The sequence below is a fragment of the Rhinichthys klamathensis genome, unplaced genomic scaffold (genome assembly GCF_029890125.1).
Source record: "Rhinichthys klamathensis goyatoka isolate OS25496 unplaced genomic scaffold, OSU_Roscu_1.1 h1tg000029l_1, whole genome shotgun sequence".
Lineage (NCBI taxonomy): Eukaryota > Metazoa > Chordata > Actinopteri > Cypriniformes > Leuciscidae > Rhinichthys > Rhinichthys klamathensis.
Genome location: NW_026606579.1, coordinates 355,990 through 379,270, shown reverse-complemented (window position 1 = coordinate 379,270; position 23,281 = coordinate 355,990). Strand labels below are relative to the sequence as shown.

Here is a 23,281-nt window from a genome sequence, read left to right as displayed (position 1 = left end):
TCACATTAACACTATCTTAGACGCTTTTCCCCCCTTTTTCTTTTTGCCATGTATTGCATTCGCAGACAGAAGGGAAATGTTGTCAAACAAGCATGACAGCTTAAATTCCTGTGAGGGAATGCAGATTTTCTAGATAGATAGTATATATATATATATACGTCTATATACTTCTCAAATTCGGCATATATTCTTTAGAAAACATCCTAGCAATTTATACAATTATTTTATTTTATTAACTTAACTTAATTAAGTTGCAATACTTGAATATGCTATTTTATTGTATGTAAACACTTAAGTGTTGAAACTCAATATTTACGAATAGTGTACGTAATATTATTGGGGTTGTAATCTTTGAATATGCTATTTTTTTTATTTCAAAATAAAATACATGTAAACACTTAAAGTGTTGAAACTCAAATACGTAATATTAGTTGAGGTTCAACACTAAAATGTTTACAATTATTTTATTTTATTAACTTAACTTCCACAGTCCTGTCTTTTAACGTACGTCCGAAACTCTAGAGGGCGCCAACAGTGTCTCGACCCTTCAACGCGGAAGTTATTATGTTGTGTAAATACCTCTATGGTAAACACCTACGCATGTGGATAGGACTGCGTTTGGGTTTGTACATGTGAGGAGCAAGCCATGGCTCAAACACAAAACATTATCAAGAAAACCTCTTCTAGAGACTTGTTGACCTGTGGCAACGGAAAAGGTGAGGCATTGTTTGAAAAAATAATTTTGATTTCAGGTTTTTAACCTGTTTACAGCCTATCAGTTGAATCCAGAAACTCGGTTCAGATGTGATCCGATTAGCATTTGTGATTAGATAAACCGTTATTAAATGTCAGCTATAAATTATGGGTGATTTTTCCATGTTGACGTGACTATTTTAAATCTTGAAGAATTAAACTTTTTAAAACAGTTGAAATCATCTAAACAAGTATGTGTGTGTGTGTGTATATATATATATATATATATACACACACACACATATATATATGTAAATGCATATATAGATAGATAGATAGATAGATACACATCATATTGTTGATAACTTTGTTGTCTCCAGGAATCCATGAGAAACTTCTGTTGAGCTCTAAAAGTGCTTCGCTCCAGACAGAAAGGGTCTCGAGAAGTAGTGGTGAGTATGTTCATGTCTTCAATTGTATTTGCAGGTTATACATTTGGATTGTTATTTATAATGGATAACTGCTATATTCTATTCCTTATATTTATTGTGTTTCTGTGCATTAGTCTTGGATAAATTGGAGAGTTTCCTTCCCCAAATGGCCCAGGCCAATGAGTCCCTAAGACATCAGATGGACGAGGCTCCCACTGGTTTCTTTGACATCGAGTGTGTGGAGAACGCAGAGAAAGTCATTGAGATGGTGCGTCTGGTCTCACTACCAGCTGTAGTTCATCATTAAGTGTCTAAATGTAACAATATTTAATTTCTTCCATAATAACCGGGTGTGTTTGCCCTGCAGGATGTGGCTCTGGTTGAGCTTGAGGAATCAGACAGCAGCGAAGAGTCGTCATCATCATCATCTTCATCATCATCTGAGGAAGACAGCTCAGAGGAAGAGGTGCAAACTGTCACTGCAAAGACACTCAAACTTCCAGGAGACAGAAAGAAAAAGGCCAACATACAGGTGTTGGAGAAAGAGGCCAAGTGAGAGAGCACATACTGTCCACTGGAACTCTGGGAGACTCAAGCCAGGACATTTCTGTGCCTATGGATAAAATGCATGACCATATCAAGTCTGTTTTTGTTTGGGATGAGCACAGACCAGTGATTTTATGTCCTGTTGAGCTGGCAAACTCATATGAGGAACATTTCATTTAATTTTGGAGATGTTTTATCAAGGGGAGGGACTACAGTCTCAGTTGAATATACTTGAACAAAATTATGCATTACCTATACAAAGTAAAAGTTCTGTTTCATTCAAAATAATCTTAAAACCACAAAGTTTTGCAATTTCCGCTCTTTATTGTAAACAGGGTTTCCCAACGCTCCTTTAATATAGTTTGTAGTTGATGTAAAGTTAAAACACTTGTTTATGTTTGACAATATGACACATCCTGTGTGATTGACAGCTTATACAGAATCGAAATACTCCTATTAACATCTGCACATGATTACATTTCATCTTTTGTCAAATGCATGTCATTGTGTGAAGTGTTGCATAACAAAAGCATCATGAACCTTCAGCGAACACTTGGCAACAGATATGGTCAAATAATTCACATTGTACTGAATTCAAGAGTATAAGTTACATCAAGCATGTCTTATATTTTTTTGTACAAATAAATAACTTCCTCGCAAAGATAACAGCAGTTTACGTTATCCCCTTTCAACATTTCCAATTATCTTGTAGCTGTCTGGAATGCATAATTAAATATATAAAATAAGACAAGTTGTCATATCCTCTAATAAAATATATACAGTTATGCTAATAAAAATGAGTGATGATGTGAAAATGCTACACATATTAAAACCCTTAAGGTTGTACAAATATGGTACAGATATCAAAGTGGCAGTGATGCGACATGGCTTTTAAATATTAGACTATATATAAAACTAAGGACGTGTGTGTGTTTGCAACTGCCTGAATAATAAAAAACGTGATGCTTAATCCACGTTTAAATGTTTGGGGTCAGTAAAAAGAAATGTGTTAATAGAAATAAATACTTCTATTAAGCAAGGATGCATAAAATTATTGAAAAGAGAGTTACAACTTATGTTACAAAAGATTTACTTTCCAAATAAATGCTGTTCTTTTGACATTTCTATTCATTACAGATTTCTGGAAAAAAAAATGTATCCTGGTTTCCATAAAAATATTAAGCAGCACAACTGTTTTTCAGCATTGATAATAAATGTTTCTTGAGCATGAAATCAGTATGTTAGAATGATTTCTGAAAGATTATGTAACACTGAAGACTGTAGTAATGATGCTGAAAATCACAGCAATAAATGACATTTGAACAAATATTCAAATAGAAAAAACTTATTTTAAATTGTAATAATATTTCACAATATTACTGTTTTTACTGTGTTTTTGATCAAATAAATGCAGCCTTGGTGAGCATAAGAGACTTCTTTCAAAAACATAAAATCCCAAACATTTGAACGGTAGTGTAAATGAGCAGTTTGACGAGCGACAGGACATTTTGTGGTTACTTGGTTTCTATTTCTGCGGCAAAACGGCATCGTGCAGCAGTTTCACGTTCAGTGTGGGCAGACAAATTGCTTGTCACTGGCTACATGGTTATGAAACGCTCAAAATCATAATACTATTGTGGTTACTTCCTGAAAATAACTTAATTTGATCATTCACTTGACCTCAGTCAGCATGATACTTCAGTGTCTACTAGATAAAAATAATTCTGTGTCCTTGGGTCCACTTGGAGGTCTTTTGTCTTTCCATTTTTAAAAATGTTGTTCGCCAGTGTAGACTGGCAAGCCAGCATTTGTCCCGCTCCAAACATTCCCAGAAAAAAAGAGTGATGTAAAATGTAGGCACATCAGTGTAGTCACGGCAGGATATGCTCTGGATTTCCTATCAAACCTGCTTCAAGCCAAAGCGAAACACTTCGGGCTGCAGTCACGGGCCATGCAGTCTTTTTACCGTCCCAGGTTTCCTTCAATACTCCACCGTCACAGCTTTAGTCCGCAGGTACTCGTGCAGGGCTTCCTCACCTGGATACACATGCATATGGTCCTCATGTTCATCAATTGATAGAGACAGACTAATAATACAGTGCGTTTTGTTCACTCTTACCAAGGTCTTTCCCAAACCCGGACTGTTTGAAGCCTCCAAAGGGAGCCGCCACGTCGGTCTTGTTGTAGGTGTTGACGAACACGGTTCCCGCCTCCAGTCTCTCGCTCACGTACATGGCCTTGTTGATGTCACGCGTGAAGACTCCAGAGGCCAGACCGAACTCGGTGTCATTTGCTCTGCTCAGAACTCCATCTACATCACTGATGGAGTAAAACAATGGTTTTAGCAGGGATACGCTCTTCTTTAATGATAATATCTGGCACAGTATAATATATGTGCCTAAAGAATGCTGATGTTTTGCTCAAATGTTGTCATAACGAGCTCCTGCCTTGGATTTAGTTCATGTTGCAGGTCAGATAGCCACAAAAAGCCCTACTATAGAGAGAAAAGGGCAGCTTACCCATCTTTGAATTTGGATACCACCATAACAGGGCCAAATGATTCCTCTTTGGCGATGAACATGTGGTCCTCTACGTCTGTGAAGACTGTGGGCTCCATAAAAAAACCTGTAAGCATAAATAGCTCTATATTAGAAATGGAATAATCAGTATTGTTATTATGTTTTTTATGAGTGTAGGTTAAAGTACTGAAGTAAATTACTAACTAAAATAATAAAAGTTACAAAAGCAAATAACAAAATTAATTCACCTTCAAATCTACGAATAAAATCTAATTCAAAATATTAATAAAGTCTATAATAGTATATAAATGATACTAACATAACACTGGGAATAATGCTTATATGATTATACATGACCAAAATTGCTAGATTTATGCCCAAAAAAATATTTACAGAACACATTTCTGTTGACAAACCCTTTTAAAGCATGGGTGTCTGGTTAGATGGGAGGTCTCACCTGGCCTGTCCACCTGTCTCCCACCGCAGACGAGTGTGGCTCCCTCCTTCACGCCGATCTCACAGTACTCCACCAGCTTGTCCAGGTGGGCCTTGTGGTTCTGAGGTCCGTGATCTGTGGAGCGGTCCAAAGGATCTCCGATCTTCATCTTCTTGATTTCCTCGATCTGAACACACAAACACACATTAGACAGTCCTCATCTAGAAGCAGCTCGCATGCTTTAAGATGCAATCCATGCACGAGGGAACACGTACCACTCTCCTGATGTACTCGTCATGGATGGACTCTTCAACAAACAGCCGGCCCGCAGCGATACAGTTCTCTCCTTTGTTGAAGTAAACAGAACTCATCCCCTGCAATGTACACACGAACATGCAGTAAGTTCAAGAGGAGGATCTGGCATTTGCATAGGAGTCAAAACCTGCTACGGGGTAATAATGGAACAACAGTTGAAAAAAGTGATTTTTCACTATTATTTACAACAGGATTTTCATTTTCATGGGTTTAAATAAAATACTTTTGTTATAAGAGACAATAACAACAACTTTGTGCATCAAAACCACTCCTTTCATGGTAAAAAATTTACTTTATTTTTCACGAGTCAACGAATTTGCGTCAGCTGAATGTATCATTTTTGACAAGCCAAACATGTCGGTCTCAAAAAGCACTTTGAACGTTTTATAATTACCCAAAAATCGCATGTTATCCCGTCTGTCAAAAACTTGGTTGGAATATTAGAGCTAAAAACATGGACATAACACACTTAATCACCAATTTTGGCAATAGATGAACTGTTAAATGAGTGATCCCTGTGGTTTGACTCATATGCTGAATATATTTAATAAACTTGACAGGTGATTTTTATAAAATGTAGTTTCATCATTATCAAAGTTGCAAAAAAATGTTGTTTAATTTTCCCATAATTTTTTTTACATGATTTGTTACATTTAATAACCCTTTAGCAGATTTTGACTTGTATTCTGTATTTTCAGGCACTAGCTGTTTTTTCTCACCATTCTCACTGCTTTGTCCATATCGCAGTCACTGAAGATGATGAGGGGAGATTTACCACCCAGCTCCAGAGACACCTTCTTCAAATTACTGACCGCACAGCTGCAACAGGATCGACATCATCAGCTGGAGGCTCTTTCAGAGCACCGTATAAAAGTTTGAACGATTCACTGTCATTGTACATGACTTATTTGAGCAACAGTAACAGACTAATAGATTAGGGTGTTGATTTTAGTGAAATTACACAAATGGGACTCACCTTTTCATGATCTGTTTGCCAATGGGTGTAGAGCCTGTGAAACCGAGCTTACGGATATCAGGATGATCGGACATCCTCTGCCCGACCAGACCACCTAAGAGATGACAGAAATGTCAGTCACAGTAAATACTTCTGAAAAACAAAAAAAATCTTTAGAATCTTCACAGCTCACATAAATTAGATTTTTGCGAGAAAAAAAATGCAATTATTTTCTGTGGTGTTTAGCAACAGGCCACAGAAGATGCTGTTCACAGAGGTTAATTTGTATTGAACCTGGAATATTCCTTTAATGTATTCACCTGATCCTGGAACAATGTTGATAACTCCTTTCGGAATGCCAGCTTTGACTGTCAACTCAGCAAACTTCAGTGCAGTTAGTGGGGTTACCTGGAAAAGTCAAAAGAATATATATCTAGTTTGCATTCAGTAAATTATATATATATATATATACAGTACACACATACATAGTTCTTACAATTTTTCTATAGTTCAATTTATATACATATATACTGTATACGCAGCAGACTTTAGTGCGGTTAACTGGAAATATCAAGAGAATATATCATCTAGTTCGTCATATTTTTTGTAGTTTTTAGAGAAAAAAAGAATTATTCTAAATTAATCATATTTAATATTTTGTACATTTCTTACTATTTTTTTAGATTGTAGATTTTTATTATTTTAATAAATTTAATTGTTAAATTACTTAATTGTGATTCCATGGAATATATATATACCGGTAATACAATTAAGTAATTTAACAATTACATTTATTAAAATAATAAAAATCACACACACACACACACACACACACACACACACACACACACATATATATATATATATATATATATAGCAGCACAACTATTAATAATAATAAATGTTTCTTGAGCAACAAATCAGCATATTAGAATGATATATAAAATCTGAACTATTCATATTTTTGTATATGTGTGTTTGCATGTTTTACCTGAGCAGGTTTTAAGACAAGTGTGTTTCCCGCCGCCAGACAGGCTGCACTCTTCCACGCCAACATCATAAGTGGGTAGTTCCAGGGAATCACTATGGCACACACACTGAGACACACACACACACAAAAAAACGTCATATATTTATGATCATCAAATTCACATAAAAACACACACATTAACACTCACTGACTCACCCCAGAGGCTCTTTCTTTGTAAAGGTGAGGTTGCGATTGGGTCTGGCCTGATTGATGGGTATCGTTGAGCCCTGTGAGGAACAGGATATGATGCGTCAATGACAGGAAATTATTAAATGTATACATTGAAGGCCTGCACAGTGAACACACAGACCTGGATCTTGTCACACCAGCCAGCAAAGTATCTGAAGGTCTGAATGGACATGCCTACGTGTGTTTTCAAGGCCAGGGTATAAACGGCACCCGAGTCAATCGCTTCAATAGTGGCCAACTCCTCCTGGTGTTCCTCCATCAGGTCAGCCACACTGCACACAAAAGATAAAGTATGAAAACTGCCCAACAGGAAGTTCTCTGTGAAATCAATTCTTGCTCAAAAGAAGAGTTGTAATACAACACAATACAATATTACTATTAACTTAGCAAATGTGTTTGGCTTTTCATTCATATGTCAACAAAAGTCTACACAAACTCTCTCCATCTTACCGGTAGAGTAGCCGGCCGCGGTCACGGGGGTTCATTTTACCCCAGGGTCCGTTATAAAAGGCCTCTTTGGCTGCACTAACCGCTCTGTCCACATCTGCCACTGACGCATATGACACCTTGCAGATCACCTGAAAAAACACAACGCAACCATTAGAATAACAGGGGTGTGTTTACATGTTTGTGTGTTTGAGACGACTGAACCCACCGAGCCGTCAGTGGGGTTCACCGTGTTGTATGTCTTTCCATCTTCTGCGTTTTCAAAATTGCCATTAATGAAACACTGATAGGGCATTTTCACAGTCATGTTATTGACATCTTTTGCTGCATAATCGATGACCAGCTCCTCCTCCTGGTCTTCTCCACGCAGGCGTCGGACGAACATCTGGATGAAACTCTGGAAGGTGGTGGCCATGTAGACGTCCTCATTCTGAAGCTGCACTCCTCCGCATTTCTGCTTCACCTCCTCCACCAATCTAAATCAAACAATAACACATACTCAACTTATGTTCATCGAGGTCTCCTTCAACAAAAACAGTTACTGCCTCCTAACAATTAAACAAACTGTTTGTACGACTTTATGTAAATGACCTCTGCCATGACTGGCTAACCTCTTTGCATGTGAAATGAGTTTGAAATATTTTAGTTTCAGTTTTGAGCACTGAATGAACATTGATATGTATATGTGGTTAATGATGTTAATGTGATAATGGCGTCAATATCACAACAGTTTTGATGTTTTTGCCACTTAGTTTCAGAGTTGTTATTGTAAACTAAAACTATTTTAAAAATGGTAATTGAAATAAATGGTCATTGAAATAAAGCTGAAATATAATATAAATTATAGATAGAAAAACTTAAACTTATTTTTTTTAATACTTGCATAAATATAAAAATTAAAGCTAATTGAAAATATTAATAAATACTATAATAGTATATAAATAAATAAGATTAATAAAAATCAATAATACATAAATAAGATAAATAAATGAAGGTCAGACCCACCTGACTACATCCATAGAAGCAGCTCCAGACTTAAAGAAATCGGTAGTTTCGTCAATACCTGGAACATTACTCAGAATACCCTTCCATATCGCCTAGACAAGTATGAAACAAAAGACAAATGGCATCATTGCTCAAATATATATCTAAAATGCATTTTGAGGCCTACACATACCCTGATCTCCTCTGCCATTTCCTTCTCATCGTCTGTGAGATCCAAACTGGCGGTCTCCTCTGATGAGAAGTATTTGGATGCAGGAATCATCTTTCCATCCTCAAACTGCAGGTTCTTCACCTGAAGCTGCACAGTGATATTATATTAAAGCAATTCACAACGTTGGATTTCGGGATCACACACATTCATTATTTTTGCAGTCTAAATTGCTAAAAATTCAAGATCTAATCGAATACCAAATTGCAGTATTCATGTTCAAAGCAAGAAATAGCCTATTGCCTGGGAATATACAAAAGATGTTTTCTGAGAGGGAGGGAGAGTACAATTTAAGAGGAAGGGGAAATTTTAACAACAAGGAAAAGATTATGTTTATCAATTTGCGGGGTACAATTGTGGAATAAACTAAATGATAAACTAAAGCAATGCTCAAACATACTCCTATTTAAAATAATGTACAGGGAAATTATCTTCAAGAGGTATCAAGAAGCACTGTAGTGAAAGTAGGAGTGCTTCATTGTTTATGTTGTTTTTCTTTGTTTGCTTTGTTATTTTTGGTCGTATTTTTTTGCTGCTTGAATAAGTACATAATTGAGGTTAGATAAATAAATACTTGTCAGTGGTCACAATGATGTGTATGTGGGTATGCATGTGTATGTATGCGTGTATGTGTATGTATATGTGTGCATATGTATGTGTATGTATATATATGTATATATATATGAACAATATGATAATAATAATATAAAATTGTAAATTGAATGACTGTGTGAATTAAGGGGGTAGGAGTATATAAGTTTTACTTCTTCCTACTCCTTTTCGCACATGTAATAGAAGTATGTCAACAGGAAAGAAGTATATATATTTTTTTGCTGCTCATTTGTTTTGTTTTTTTTCTCCTATGTTTTTAAACATTGTTTTATATTTTTATATACTTTCTTTTCCATGTTCGAAATAAAGATTTCAAATTCAAATTAATAATCTTCATGATGAATTTGTAGCACAGATATAATGCATTAAAAGCTTAGAAGCTAAGTAAATAAAACAATAGAAACTAACCGCTTTTCCATCAGACCCGAAAAGAACAATCCCAGATTTGGCAATGAGCCCAGGCTGAGACGCCCCCTCCACCTCTATTGGCTGACCTGCAGGCAACGACCCGCTCAGCATCGATGAGCTGTACAGCGTTACCGGCTACAGAACAAAACACACACACACACTCATTACTATCCAGTAAAAACATCATCCACTTAGCATCTTATAGTAGGATCATCAGACTTAGTCTTGAGATTTCCTATGAGCGAGACTTCAGATTCATTTTATTCATTATTCAAAGTGCACTGCCTATAGTGCTCTGTTCAAGAATCATTCAAACGAAATGTGTGTTTAGAAAACGCACCTTTCCATCAATGACAACCCAGGCACCCGGAACTTTATCATGACCACGGATCCAGTTATGGATGGCCTCTGCCGGCTGAGCCATATTCACCTGGAGAAAGAGAGGCAGATCATGACGGATAAACTGGTGTTCACTTCCTGAACCTTTGGAGCCCTAAAAAACACAGCTTAATTACATTTAGCCTGATTTACATAATTGTTTTTGTGTGTCACCTTAGCATTGGATTTCTTTTGGATTCCTTCATAGCTGGCTCCTTCTTCAGACTGAGGGATCTTGGGAGCTTTGCCATCTGCAATGAGCTGTACAGCTTCTACCTGTTGGAACACACATTTTTAAGCAAACTCAGATTCAAAATCTAATGTTTAGCTTGCATAAAACAGGTCATAATGTTTTCTTGATAGTTACCATGGCCTTGATGCCTTCTGGAAACAGGAAGCGGTTATAAAGTGTATCCACTGTATCGTTGGGCTCTACTGGACATTCCTTCTGCAGTAGGACGGGGCCAGTGTCCAAACCATCATCAGCCCAGAATATACTAAATCCTGCTTTCTTATCACCCTCGATTAGTGTCCTGCATACAGGAATGCAACCCTTAAATGCCATCATCTTTTACCATCATCACTGTCATCATCAGAGATAATTTATATATATATATATATTGTTGATAATAAATAGATTGAGGAATACTACTAAGAAGGTTGATGTCTAACTTTAAAAAAATAATTTGAAGGGGATAAAGATATAAAGTCCATATAAAGATCTCAGAGTGAAACTTTAGTAACATCTCACCAGTTGATGGCTGAGGCTCCTCTGTGTCTGGGCAGGATGGAGGGGTGGTAAATGATGGATCCATGTTTGGGGAAGTCGATCACATTCATAGGAATGAACTGGGAGCAGAAGGGCATGACGTTCAGCTCGGCGCCCACAGCTTTGTACGCCTCCACCACCTCTGGGATGGGTTTACCCTTCACCCGCCACCGTGGGAACTTAAACACCGGCGTCCCGTCCTTCTCCGCCACCGCCGCTGAAGGTCAGAGAGAGATTGGTCCTGAAAGGTTATATAAGCTCTCTGAAATAAAACCAGGTCGCACCTGGCATATTCAGACTTTAGCCAACTTCAATGAACAAAGAGCCAGAGCAAAATATAGGTAGCACTTTATTTTACAGTCCTGTTCCCATATATACATACAATGTACTTATAGTTATTACAACAACTGGGTAATAACTAGGTACCTATCCTTAATTCATGTAGTTACCTTATATTAACCAGTACTTTCTTAGGTAATTACACTGTAACTACACGTAAGTGCACGTACTGTAAAGTAAAGTGCAACCAAAATATATATATATTCAATATCATGCATACTTGAGTAACGGACCTTGTCCTTTATATCTGAATCTTTAAATGTATCAGTCATAAACAGTTATAACTTTAAAAGTCTAAGTTATGACGTGGGTACTTTTCACCATCTGAATATGGTTATTAAAATGGTAATCAGCATATTACATGTGTACCATTAGAGATTACTAATAATAAAAATAATCATAATATATATAAATGGAGTTTGTGTTTCCTGGTTTCATCCACCTAAATTTACTCTACCTTTATTACAAAAAAACAGTGACATAGGCCCCTTTTTCTTTTTTTTTCTTTTTTGAATTGACAGTGTAATCCTGCAAATATAAACAATTTTCTACAGTCAAACAGCATAAAGCAAATAGAACATATATAAAGTGCATAAAATAAACAAATTATATATATATATATATATATATATATATATATATATATACACTCACCGGCCACTTTATTAGGTACACCTGTCCAACTGCTCGTTAACACTTAATTTCTAAGCAGCCAATCACATGGCGGCAACTCAGTGCATTTAGGCATGTAGACATGGTCAAGACAATCTCCTGCAGTTCAAACCGAGCATCAGTATGGGGAAGAAAGTTGATTTGAGTGACTTTGAACGTGGCATGATTGTTGGTGCCAGAAGGGCCGGTCTGAGTATTTCAGAAACTGCTAATCTACTGGGATTTTCACGCACAACCATCTCTAGGGTTTACAGAGAATGGTCCGAAAAAGAAAAAACATCCAGTGAGCGGCAGTTCTGTGGGCGGAAATGCCTTGTTGATGCCAGAGGTCAGAGGAGAATGGCCAGACTGGTTCGAGCTGATAGAAGGGCAACAGTGACTGAAATAACCACTCGTTACAACCGAGGTATGCAGCAAAGCATTTGTGAAGCCACAACACGCACAACCTTGAGGCGGATGGGCTACAACAGCAGAAGACTCCACCGGGTACCACTCATCTCCACTACAAATAGGAAAAAGAGGCTACAATTTGCAAGAGCTCACCAAAATTGAACAGTTGAAGACTGGAAAAATGTTGCCTGGTCTGATGAATCTCGATTTCTGTTGAGACATTCAGATGTTAGAGTCAGAATTTGGCGTAAACAGAATGAGAACATGGAACCATCATGCCTTGTTACCACTGTGCAGGCTGGTGGTGGTGGTGTAATGGTGTGGGGGATGTTTTCCTGGCACACTTTAGGCCCCTTAGTGCCAATTGGGCATCGTTTAAATGCCACGGCCTACCTGAGCATTGTTTCTGACCATGTCCATCCCTTTATGGCCACCATGTACCCATCCTCTGATGGCTACTTCCACCATGTCACAAAGCTCTAATCATTTCAAATTGGTTTCTTGAACATGACAATGAGTTCACTGTACTAAAATGGCCTCCACAGTCACCAGATCTCAACCCAATAGAGCATCTTTGGGATGTGGTGGAACGGGAGATTCGCATCATGGATGTGCAGCCGACAAATCTGCGGCAACTGTGTGATGCCATCATGTCAATATGGACCAAACTCCCTGAGGAATGCTTCCAGCACCTTGTTGAATCTATGCCACGAAGAATTGAGGCAGTTCTGAAGGCAAAAGGGGGTCCAACCCGTTACTAGCATGGGGTACCTAATAAAGTGGCCGGTGAGTGTATATATATACAGTATATATATATATACACACACACACACACAAAATTATATATTTTTTGTAATAACTCAACATACAATGGCACATTGATGTAATGAGTGATCTGTTATTCATACAAACTCTGCTCTCACATAGATCACAAATGCTCCGATCACTGGTGGACTTTTCACCTCAAATGGTTTCACACCACTATTCACCAAAACAATGCAATCATTATGCGGGATGTACTTCTCCTCTGACCCTGCGCCTCACACAAACATAAACACTCAGTTTTGAACCAATGTGCTGCTCAGGAATTCAATGTTGTGACTGAAGGAGGGACACTGGTGTTCAGCCTCACTTCCTGTTAGAGTTCATTACTACAATGATGGCCTTAATGTAATCCACAAACCTGAAAATTTTGATTAGAGGGATTCATCTTTCACTTCAACTTCTGTGGCACTTAAAATTAAGGTCCACAACATTTCCACACATGTAGCTGCAAACTGCAAATGTGGCGTCCCAGCCCCCATGACACACTACAAAAAACTGTTCAGAGCTCCAATCTATCCCACCCCCACCCATCTGACACTTACCCAGGGGGTCCGCCTTGCCGTCCTTATCAGGAACTGTGAATACGCCCACCACTTTATGGCCCTGCTTGCGGAGGTTTGTGTACACTTCCTGTCCAAACAAGCTCTGGCCAATCAGGGCCAACTTCAGCTTATTTTGGTAGTAAGCCTGTGTGAAAGAGTATTTAAATGTTAAAACATCAAAACAAGCACACCAGACAAAACTTTATGGTTTAACGTAAACTGTGTGTCACCAACATTAAAATATGAAACATAATCAGTCCTATATGGGCCCTTTGTTCTCTAAAACTAACCGCTGCTCTGACCTCCTATTAGTAGTTCATTCACTGTCTGTACAACAAAATGTGTATTATGGGTCAATGACAATGTCCAAGATGATAAAAAGGAGGACAAATGGTTTTAAACTGTAAATAATCTGCATTATTATTATTATTATTAATATTTTATTACTAAAAATGAGTGCATAATTGATCCAAATATCTCGCTGAAAGTCTATTTTATTTACTTCTATTCCATTTTATACTATTATTAATTTTATTTTTTTATTTTAAATCACAATTTTTGCTTTGTGTGTACATATACTGCTGCTTTGGCAATGTTGTTAGCAAAACAATCATGTCAATAAAGTAATTTGAAATGGTAATTTCAACAGTGCTGCACAATGGGTCTAAAAATGAAGATCTACTGGAGACATAAACAGCTCAAGCATTGCCTACAAACAAACAGGTATTGAAGTTGTTTGCTTGTAAATGTTATTATTACTCGTTTTATTAATGCTTGCAACATGTTTATCTATCAGTGCACATGTGATTTGAAGTTGTTGAATAGTTTGTGTTCTAGTAATAGTGACATTAGTAATATGATCTGCCCTCATATTCTCGACCCCCTGCTGATGCAACTCGCCACGGATCTGTCCACTAGAAGTAGCCTAATCCGACCAAGCAACGTGGCAAAAACGGGATCCCAAACCGGTTTAACAGTATAAAATACTATATCTAATTAACATGCATATAGTATGCATATATCGCGAATTAATTTACAAGTATGAAACCTACAACATTGCACTAAGAGTCTAAGACACCGGGTTACTTATATCAGCTGACAGCATGCTTACAATAACTGTACATGGGTAACCCCTGTTTAATAATGTTATTTAAGAGGTCACCATCATATATTAACTTGTTTAAAGGGTGTATGCATGTGTCTACCTTCACATTTTCACGTATGAGTTTATTCATTCATTCAAATCTTTTGCAAACCCAACAATGCAGAAGATGCGGTTACTCACAGAGCTCGAGGAGAATTTCCTCATGATCGTGTTCGCCGTCCACAACATGGTAAAAAAAATGCTATAAACACTAAAAGAAAGATCACGATTAAAGTCCGGGGAGGTGGGCTGGGAACATGCGGTACTGTAAACGCACACCTGCGGTTCGCTGACTGACTGTGGTCAGTGTGTGGCTGTAGCAGCAGACTGACCCGACGCGCAAGCGAGTTCAGTGCGTGCGCGCTCCCGGTCCATGCGTCACGGCGGCTATTTATTTAGACAGATGCGCGTACCCGCCTGAGCGTAGTTGTTATTAGAGGCAAAACCCAAATTTACAAGAATTGCTTCTTTTTAAATACATTTTTTTTTTCTAGTTTGGTCTTTACCTCAAGGCAGAGGTGTAAAGAGTACCTGAAAACCATACTTTAGTAAAAGTGCAGATAGCCTACCTTACAGTGAAAATGGCTCCATTACAGGTTACAAGTCTCCAATTCCAATGAGTAATAGTTTTAGCCCTGGATTTACAGACAAGGCATTGATTAAGCCAAGCCTTAGTTCAATTATGACATTTAAGTAGCTTTTATAAATGTGGCTTAGACAAAAAAAAACAGTAGGCCTACTGGTGTGCATCTTGAGACAAAACAGGAATGGCACTGACATATTTTAACAGTCAGTGCAAGTTGCTTTCCGTTAAACCAGTTCAAACATGCATTTTAGTCTGGGGCTAGGCTTAAACCTTGTCTGTGAAACCGGGCATTAGATTATCTGATGTGAACAGTACTTAAGTATGTTTTTTTTTTACTTAAACTAAATGTAGGCTCAAAGATGCACAAGTCCTCAACTCCCAGGAGACATGCCAGTGAAAGACAAGAAACAGGTGATTTGTCAGGAGAGCAATCACACGTTTATTTTCAAAATCAAAATATAATTGAACACCTCAATATTGCAATAAATCAAGGTAAACACAACAGGCTCTTAAACACAAACACTCAAGTCTCAGTTAAGCTCAAGTTCTCAAAACAGGCATAGTAAACGATATCCTTCATAAAGGTCTCTTCAATATAACGGATAATTAAAATAATGTTTAGTAAAATTAAACTACTTGCACTGGATGTGCTGGTTTCGGCCTCATCTCATATATGAAGCTAATGTAGCCTTGTTGACAAGTTTGGGTGAACAAGAGGCAAAACATACAAGATATAGTACCTTCTAAGCCATGTTGATGGTGCAATCGCTTCTTTTGTGGCAGAAATAAACTGCTGCTGAAAAAGGATAGGTGCCATGCAAAATGTAACGAGTAATTGCAAATTGGAGTAAAAAGTACATATACTCCTTCAAAAATGTAGTCAAGTAGAGTAAAAGTTGCTTGTATCTTTGATACTCAGTCGAATTACAAAGTACAAAGATACTTAAGTACAGTAACTATTTACTCAAATGCTTTACACCACTGCCTCACGGTCAGTTATTTGGCTCTAGAGGAATGCTGCAAATAGTTCTAAATAAATAGTTTTATTTCAGTTTATTTTTCCATGACAGATATCAAGCTGGTCATGACCTGCCTGTCACCTTTGATGGACAGAAACAATTGTTCTGATGTGTGTTTTGGCACTCAAGGCACTAAAACCACAGTTTTGTAACAAGATGAAAAAGTAGTTTAATATGAGCCTTTGAGATCTTTCATCTTTTTCAACCTCAAATGTTTATCGTTCACCCAGTAATGTCTCCAGCAGACCCTGTAATTTTCTTTCGATTAGCGGTTCACACGTACAACATTAGCCTGTAAGAAATGCCTTGTTATAGATGTCTGTTGTGTTTGACAACTCAGTTTCAGCCGTTTAATGTAATAAAATATGTTGTGCTTTTTTAAAATGATGACAAAATAAGAGCAAATGCATTAGGGAACCAGGAGGTTTATTTTTTGTGCACAATATAACATAATTTTAAAGTTCAAACGATAATAAAAAGTGTCCTAATAATAAAGCACTGCTGGTGGATTTCACGAAGGGGACTTCAACTCTCTACTCATTCTGTGAGGTCAGTTTGAATCAATTCAATTATCTAGTTTGGCATGACTGAACTGGCTGAAACATTGGCCAACAAAGAACACATAAGGGTGGACGGTGGTGTGGATTTGAATCTCAGGTTTAACAGCTTGATCATGAATAATCACTAAAGCTCTCCTCATTGGAAACAGCTGTAAAAGCCTAACTCTATTAGCACCTGCAGTCTCCTTGCAGACTGGATAAGATGTCATACATCTTTGTTCACTTAACACTGGACACTTAATCAAACAGTGAGAGAGGTAAGCAGGAAAACCACTTTTTTTGTCTTAAAGGTACAAAAACAAAGTGCATCCTCAGAGCATGCATGCAGTAGGGATCCCTCAATTTGGGTTTAACATCCAAAAATATTACAAAAATCGTATGCGCTATCCCACAAATCCCTGCTGCAACAGTAGGACAGCAGTTGAAGAGATCACAGAAAACGGATGCCTGCTCCAAACTGAACACCGTCACATATCCTGTCAGGGAACAAAAAATGATTTAAGATTTAAATCAGTGGTTACAATGCTGTATAATAATAATAATATTCAGACCACTTCTATTATTATTTGCTATCAGTATGTGAAGAGAGTTTCAACCAGTATAACAAAAAGTGTTTATGAAAAGCATTGCCTACCCTACCTTTATGCATAAATAGGGTTCAGTGGATGTGTATATGTACCTGTCTCCGCTTTGAACACCCATGGGGAAGCAGTAATTGAGTTCAAGCCTAGCAATGTTTCCCAGGCGTAGAATTATACCAGCGCCGTAAGACCAACGGATACACTCCGCTAACTTCTGCAGATGTGCACGTGGTCCCTCTCCTACACAAACACAGTGCAGAATTACAGGCTCACACTACTGTGAAGGGATAAACAGCTTGATTTACACCACATGAAGGTTTCATAATACTCTGCCCACTGTAGTCTCTAACTTGAAAGTGTCATCCTGAAGTTTCATTGGAACATTAGCATCACCATGTGGACAAAAGGCTTCAATGCATATATTCATTCAATGACTATAAAACAGTGTTATTTTAGAAACTATTAATAGTAATAGTTTTTATTAATATTCTGATTTTTTTAAAATATTTTTTATTTTTCATTTTAGTTAACAATAATAGCCCTGCAACAGACAACTGCACTTCCTTGGAAAAAACTAATCAAATTTTTCTGAGACTACTGACCGTAGTTGAGGTTGCAAAGGTTTCCAGCATTAAGGAAGAAGTGTGTTCTGAAGAGGTCAGCCAGACCGCCCTTGTTTGAGCGGAAGGGGAGGGGTGTGTAAAGGTGAAGCCCACCAGCCCAATACGCTTCCCCACCCAGATAATCACCTGATCAGGTAAGATATCAAAGGAAAAAGATCGGAAGGTGTGCTGTGATCATACCCTATATATATATACACACATACATACATACATACATACACACACACACACATACGCCTGTACCTTCACTCTGAGGTCCTATACTGTACATGCCGAAACCTCTGACACTGGTTGGGCCGCCCAGGTAGAACCTGACAGAAAACACACATGCACAATGTAATTTGACTGAAGTTTATATTAATAAGAGAGGTGTTGTGTTTTTGAACATTCAAGCATAAAAACCTATTCTAGTAGATCCTAAAAACAAAATCAAGACTTTGAAAAAGGGCATAATTTGGCCTCTTTAATTCAGTGTCTAAATTAGTCTAAACATGTCTTTTCTGAATGCCTTTTTAATTGAGCAGTGTGGATTTATCATTATAAAATGTTTCTTTAAACAATACAAGATGGTTTTTATTAGCACATAATTATAAATTTATAAGCAATTATAACTATAAAACCTTTCAAGGAACAATGGAGCAACCACCTAAAAGCAAGCAAACAAACACACACACACCTGTCAGCAATAGAGGCAGGCTGACGCCCAAGAGGAAAGAGCATCCCACCCCATAAAGATGCGGATAACACCTATAAGAGAAAATCATTAGAGCTACTTAATAATACTAATGTCCAAATATCACAAATGTCCTTTAAAAAGAGACTTTTATAGCAACTTTCTAAGGCAGTTAGAGCATGATAAACAATGGCAAAACCAGAAATATCTATAACAATATACGTGAATGAAGACCACACGCACCGATCCCCAGATAAATGGTTTGTTAAGCTGCAGCTCAACGTCCTCTTTGAGAAAGCTGGCATCTCCTCCGGTGTATCCTGCCAGCTCCTAAACCAACAGAGCCAACACAACTATTGTCCAGACAGTTTTAATCAGTGATGGACATTGTGAGGCAAACTAACGGTGAGCAAAGAAATACAAAACAGCTAGTGATAAGTTCTGGGCTGATGTTCAAGTTCACACACCTGGTTGAGCCGCAGTAAGGCACCTCTTCGGGGCAGGATGGCAGAGTTCCTGGTGTCTACTACCATGGTGTGCTTGTAAGAGACAAGAAATCCATGAAATCAGTCTGAAAGCATGGAGGCGAAACTTCAACGCAACAGAGCAGAGCTTACAGAAAGGGCGGATTTAAGAGTGTGTCCGCTCTCCTCTCTCACTGCAAAGGAGGCGCTGCGGGCCAGACATCCCAGCTCACGCCACACACCCTCCCACTTCAGAGTGTGATCCGTCATCCACAGAGGGAACTGCAAGACACATATCGCATTATATCTTTCTTTATTAAGTACAACCAATGGCCTAAAATCACATCACATTTAATAGCTTACACTGAGCTCTGTAGAAACTCCCCTGTCCGTCTCTTTTAGAGAGCTCCACGGGAACTGGCCGGTGACTTTGTACAGGTTTAGAGTGAAGCTACACAAAGCAAATAAGCCAACGTTATTCAATATCTTGGATCTTAACATCGAAGAAAAGTGACACACTTCATCTTTAAAGTTTTACGTTGTTTGCAGAAAACATACTTGCGTTCATAATATCCCGACTGTGGTTTAAAGAAGGACAGGCCGTAGGACGTCTCCTTAGTTCCATAGGAAAACTGAAAGGTGAGCTTCTCTCCTCGGCCAATCATATTTGGAAGTTTAATACCCAAGACCTTTAGAGGTACAAACACACAAATGCAGTAACACAATGAAACTACACAGAAAATCTAAGAAAGAGTGATAATTGGTGCTGTCAAATTGATTAATTGCGATATATATATATATATATATATATATGTGTGTGTGTATGTATCTATACATTTACAAACTTTTATGTTAGATGCAATTAATCGTGATAAATCGATTTGACAGCACTAGTGATAATAGCAATACTCACACTGACTGTAAATGTTATTATTAATATTATTATTCATATTAAATATTATTCTATTCATAGCATGAAAGAAAATCTTATTTGAGAGTAAAAGTGCCATTTTAGTACTTTGTATATACCAATATAGTTTATTCATATTTTGAATTAGCTTCTTTTAATATATATTTTCAGTTTTCATTTTAAATTTCGTGATTCTTATTTGTTTTTAATATTTCTGTCTGGCTCTCTTTTATATGAAATTATATAATTTCAGTTTTATTTTTGTCATTCTAGCACTTAAACTTATTAATTTATTTCAGTTTTCAAGTTTGTTTGTCATCCACTATTTATATTTTACTTTATTTTAGCTTTTCTTCAGTTACCGAAAACAACAATGGTCAAAAAGATGATTGACAGGACATTTCACACATCACTTTGATACTATTTCTGCAGTGGTGCAATGTGTAGCCACGGCCACAGTAAAATCTCATTGGTCCAAAATCCCATCCATATCACATATGTTATAATTGACTGTTGGTCATACAGTATTTTTTATTTCAGTGTGGACAGACGTCACACCTGGGGTTAGGATGCAAAGTAATTTCTGTGTGTATAATGGTTCTTACCATACTGCCTTCATTGTTTCCAACCATGGTATTATAACTGCCTGTAAGTCGTTTAAGCTCAGTAACCTCAAATGTAACATCAAGTCCATTTGGCAGAGCATTGGCTCCTAAAGAGGAGATCAGAAAGACAGCATCTTATGAACAACACTGTAGCTGAATGTAATGCAGGGTAGATTCCTCTATGAAATCAAATTCATAGATGAAAATTCTCATTGCCATTCTCCTATGTACTGTGTGTATACTGTATATATACACACACATTTAATACTGATAATAAAAAGGCTGACTTTTGGACCCACTGTTTTTTCTGTCTTTATGAGTATGTAAATGAGCTGGTGTAGGTTAATATTCTCCAGCACAGCGGTTTGCTTGTACAATTTGTAAATGTCGAAAGTCTAGAAGAACGCAACAGCTCAGTACAGAAAAACTGGACACATTCGTTTTAAACTGGGCATGAAGATAAATTCTAAATTGGGCATGAAGATGTTATGGATGCTGTACCTTCTGAGATGTCAATCACCACCTCCACGTCTTTGAATATGCCAAGACGGAGCAACCTCTGTCTGGCCTCATGGGATTTTCTCATCACCTGAACAAAAGACTGGGCTTGTTACCTTGTCTACTAAATTGGTGATCGACCGATAGAGTTTCTTAATGGCTGATATCTATGGCCTATTATTTAATGCTGATACATTGGATACAATTAATGTCAGCACATAAGACGTAGCTAGTAATAATTGTATCTAATGATCTATCTATGCATTTACAGACATTTTTATCCAAAGCAAAAATATATCTGAAATTGAAAAAAAAAGAAAGAAAAAAAGTGCACTGTCCACTAAATCCGCCTTGGACCATTTTGGTCTATCGCTACTCATAATAACCCGTCCCAATAAACACTTTGACCTTCTTGACAGCTCACTTACTTCAACCAGGTTTCTGGCAGTGAAGACATCAGAGATTTCATAGCCCAAGTAATCCTCTTTAGTTCTGCCCAACCCTTCAATGTTGACATGTTGTACAACAACCTAGAAGAGAACAGAGATGTCATAGTGTGTGACTGCAGATTGTGGACATGATACAACAACGGTAATACCGTATTTTTGGACATACACAATAGTATTCTTGGAAGTATTTTGGAATACAATGTAAATACTATGGCATTGCCATCTAATAGCATCAGAGTTTTATGGTACTTTTTTGTAAGGGTGGTACAGTCAGAAATGAAACGTGGTAATCAAGATATATTCATGTTCACTACTCATGTACCATTACATATACATGGTATAACCATTATCCAAATATCCAAAACAAACAAACAAACATGGTAATATAATTTTATAAGTTTAAAACGATTTAAAAGAAGTCAGAATCAGTTTGACAAAACTTACATTTTTATTTTCTAAAACCTCTTGCTTAGTTTCTTGCACCGCCTCCATCATTTCCATATCATCTGGGTTGACGCCCAGATCTCGCCCATACATGGGGTAAGAATCCATACTCTACAAAAAAAAAAAACATTGCAAATATTCTGCACATATGTATAGCTAATATCCAATGTCATGTACATAAAGACGAGCAGCTTTCTTTAACAATACAACAACAAGCAATAAACCAGCAAAATAATTCGGAGCACAAGAGGTCACAGGCAAACCAAGAATATTTCACCCTGCGTTTTTAAGAAAACACTTACCCGTGCGTGCACAGTCCCCATTGTTAGTGCAATAATATCCTAAACGTGTTAGAGCCGCTGCGCTGATCGTGGGAATGTAAAATATCGCAGTTATTATGAATCTGCGAACCCAACCCCCTTCAAGGAGGACGCCATGACACGCAACCGCTTGGCGTACCTGCACTGCAATTGGCTAGAATTATGTGACGTCACACACAGGCGGGTCCGCTGTATGTGGTGTTGCGGACGGCGCGTTCCTTAGCGTCGCGCGCGTTCACTCAACTTGTGCAGCGCGTTTCAGACACACAGGATTTACTTGTGAAAAGGGCAAATGTAAAAGTTAGGAGCTATACATGGACCGCGTCTTTCAGACCCTCAGAGAGACAATACTTCACAGCTAGGATGACTCTGTCTGTCTGTCTGTCTCTTTGTTGTTTGTTTGTTTGTTTGTATGTCTGTGTTGTAAACCCTATCGTAGACATGTTTCAAGTCTTGCTGATAATGCGTCAAAGATTTCGTTTTGGTGCCCTGCATGAGGTCACGTAAAAACTATTATTTCTCACTTTAAAAGGCTTCGCACCTTTTTCCCCCTTTTTAAAACAAAAAAATATATATGGTAGCCTAGGCTACTTCTGTTTTTTTAAGTAGCCTACCTTGGTATAGTGTTTTAATGGTCATATAAAACCTGGATATATCAGGGAATTCGTGATTTTCAGGCCTGGAAAAAAAAGAATA

General features: G+C 37.6%; 3 protein-coding genes across 3 annotated transcripts; 1 reads left to right on the top strand and 2 right to left on the bottom strand.

Annotated features, from left to right (window-relative positions):
* Positions 1-568: 568 nt before the first annotated feature.
* Positions 569-2,107, top strand: nopchap1 (NOP protein chaperone 1). The gene is made up of 4 exons (XM_056245160.1): positions 569-716; positions 1,074-1,145; positions 1,259-1,392; positions 1,492-2,107. Exons 1-4 carry the CDS (start codon positions 647-649, stop codon positions 1,678-1,680), a joined length of 465 nt encoding a protein of 154 aa, XP_056101135.1. The 5' UTR covers positions 569-646; the 3' UTR covers positions 1,681-2,107.
* Positions 2,108-3,418: 1,311 nt separating this feature from the next.
* Positions 3,419-15,174, bottom strand: aldh1l2 (aldehyde dehydrogenase 1 family, member L2). The gene is made up of 22 exons (XM_056245133.1): positions 14,995-15,174; positions 13,710-13,854; positions 10,924-11,158; positions 10,540-10,705; positions 10,347-10,448; positions 10,135-10,224; positions 9,795-9,929; positions 8,739-8,864; positions 8,567-8,658; positions 7,770-8,037; positions 7,565-7,692; positions 7,236-7,386; positions 7,082-7,152; positions 6,887-6,992; positions 6,216-6,303; positions 5,917-6,010; positions 5,660-5,759; positions 4,901-4,999; positions 4,647-4,812; positions 4,190-4,295; positions 3,790-3,989; positions 3,419-3,707 (listed from the first exon to the last, which is right to left on the bottom strand). The coding sequence occupies exons 1-22, from the start codon at positions 15,040-15,042 to the stop codon at positions 3,652-3,654; spliced, it is 2,772 nt and encodes a 923-aa protein (XP_056101108.1). The 5' UTR covers positions 15,043-15,174; the 3' UTR covers positions 3,419-3,651.
* Positions 15,175-16,863: 1,689 nt separating this feature from the next.
* samm50l (sorting and assembly machinery component 50 homolog, like) lies at positions 16,864-22,742 on the bottom strand. The gene is made up of 15 exons (XM_056245124.1): positions 22,568-22,742; positions 22,266-22,376; positions 21,801-21,902; positions 21,376-21,463; positions 20,875-20,981; positions 19,918-20,048; positions 19,723-19,810; positions 19,513-19,641; positions 19,363-19,434; positions 19,139-19,225; positions 18,899-18,969; positions 18,466-18,533; positions 18,202-18,348; positions 17,698-17,839; positions 16,864-17,494 (listed from the first exon to the last, which is right to left on the bottom strand). Exons 1-15 carry the CDS (start codon positions 22,586-22,588, stop codon positions 17,449-17,451), a joined length of 1,410 nt encoding a protein of 469 aa, XP_056101099.1. The 5' UTR covers positions 22,589-22,742; the 3' UTR covers positions 16,864-17,448.
* Positions 22,743-23,281: the final 539 nt, after the last annotated feature.

Coding starts and splice junctions, on each gene's coding strand:
- nopchap1 (XM_056245160.1), top strand. CDS start 647: ATGGCTCAAACACAAAACATTATCAAGAAAACCTCTTCTAGAGACTTG. Junction 717..1,073: donor GACCTGTGGCAACGGAAAAG/GTGAGGCATTGT, acceptor TGTTGTCTCCAG/GAATCCATGAGAAACTTCTG. Junction 1,146..1,258: donor AAGGGTCTCGAGAAGTAGTG/GTGAGTATGTTC, acceptor TCTGTGCATTAG/TCTTGGATAAATTGGAGAGT.
- aldh1l2 (XM_056245133.1), bottom strand. CDS start 15,042: ATGTTGTGGACGGCGAACACGATCATGAGGAAATTCTCCTCGAGCTCT. Junction 10,706..10,923: donor GGAGCCTCAGCCATCAACTG/GTGAGATGTTAC, acceptor TCCTGTATGCAG/GACACTAATCGAGGGTGATA. Junction 3,990..4,189: donor GTATCCAAATTCAAAGATGG/GTAAGCTGCCCT, acceptor TTACTCCATCAG/TGATGTAGATGGAGTTCTGA.
- samm50l (XM_056245124.1), bottom strand. CDS start 22,588: ATGGGGACTGTGCACGCACGG. Junction 20,982..21,375: donor GGTGATTGACATCTCAGAAG/GTACAGCATCCA, acceptor TCTCCTCTTTAG/GAGCCAATGCTCTGCCAAAT. Junction 18,534..18,898: donor CCTGCCTCTATTGCTGACAG/GTGTGTGTGTGT, acceptor GTTTTCTGTCAG/GTTCTACCTGGGCGGCCCAA.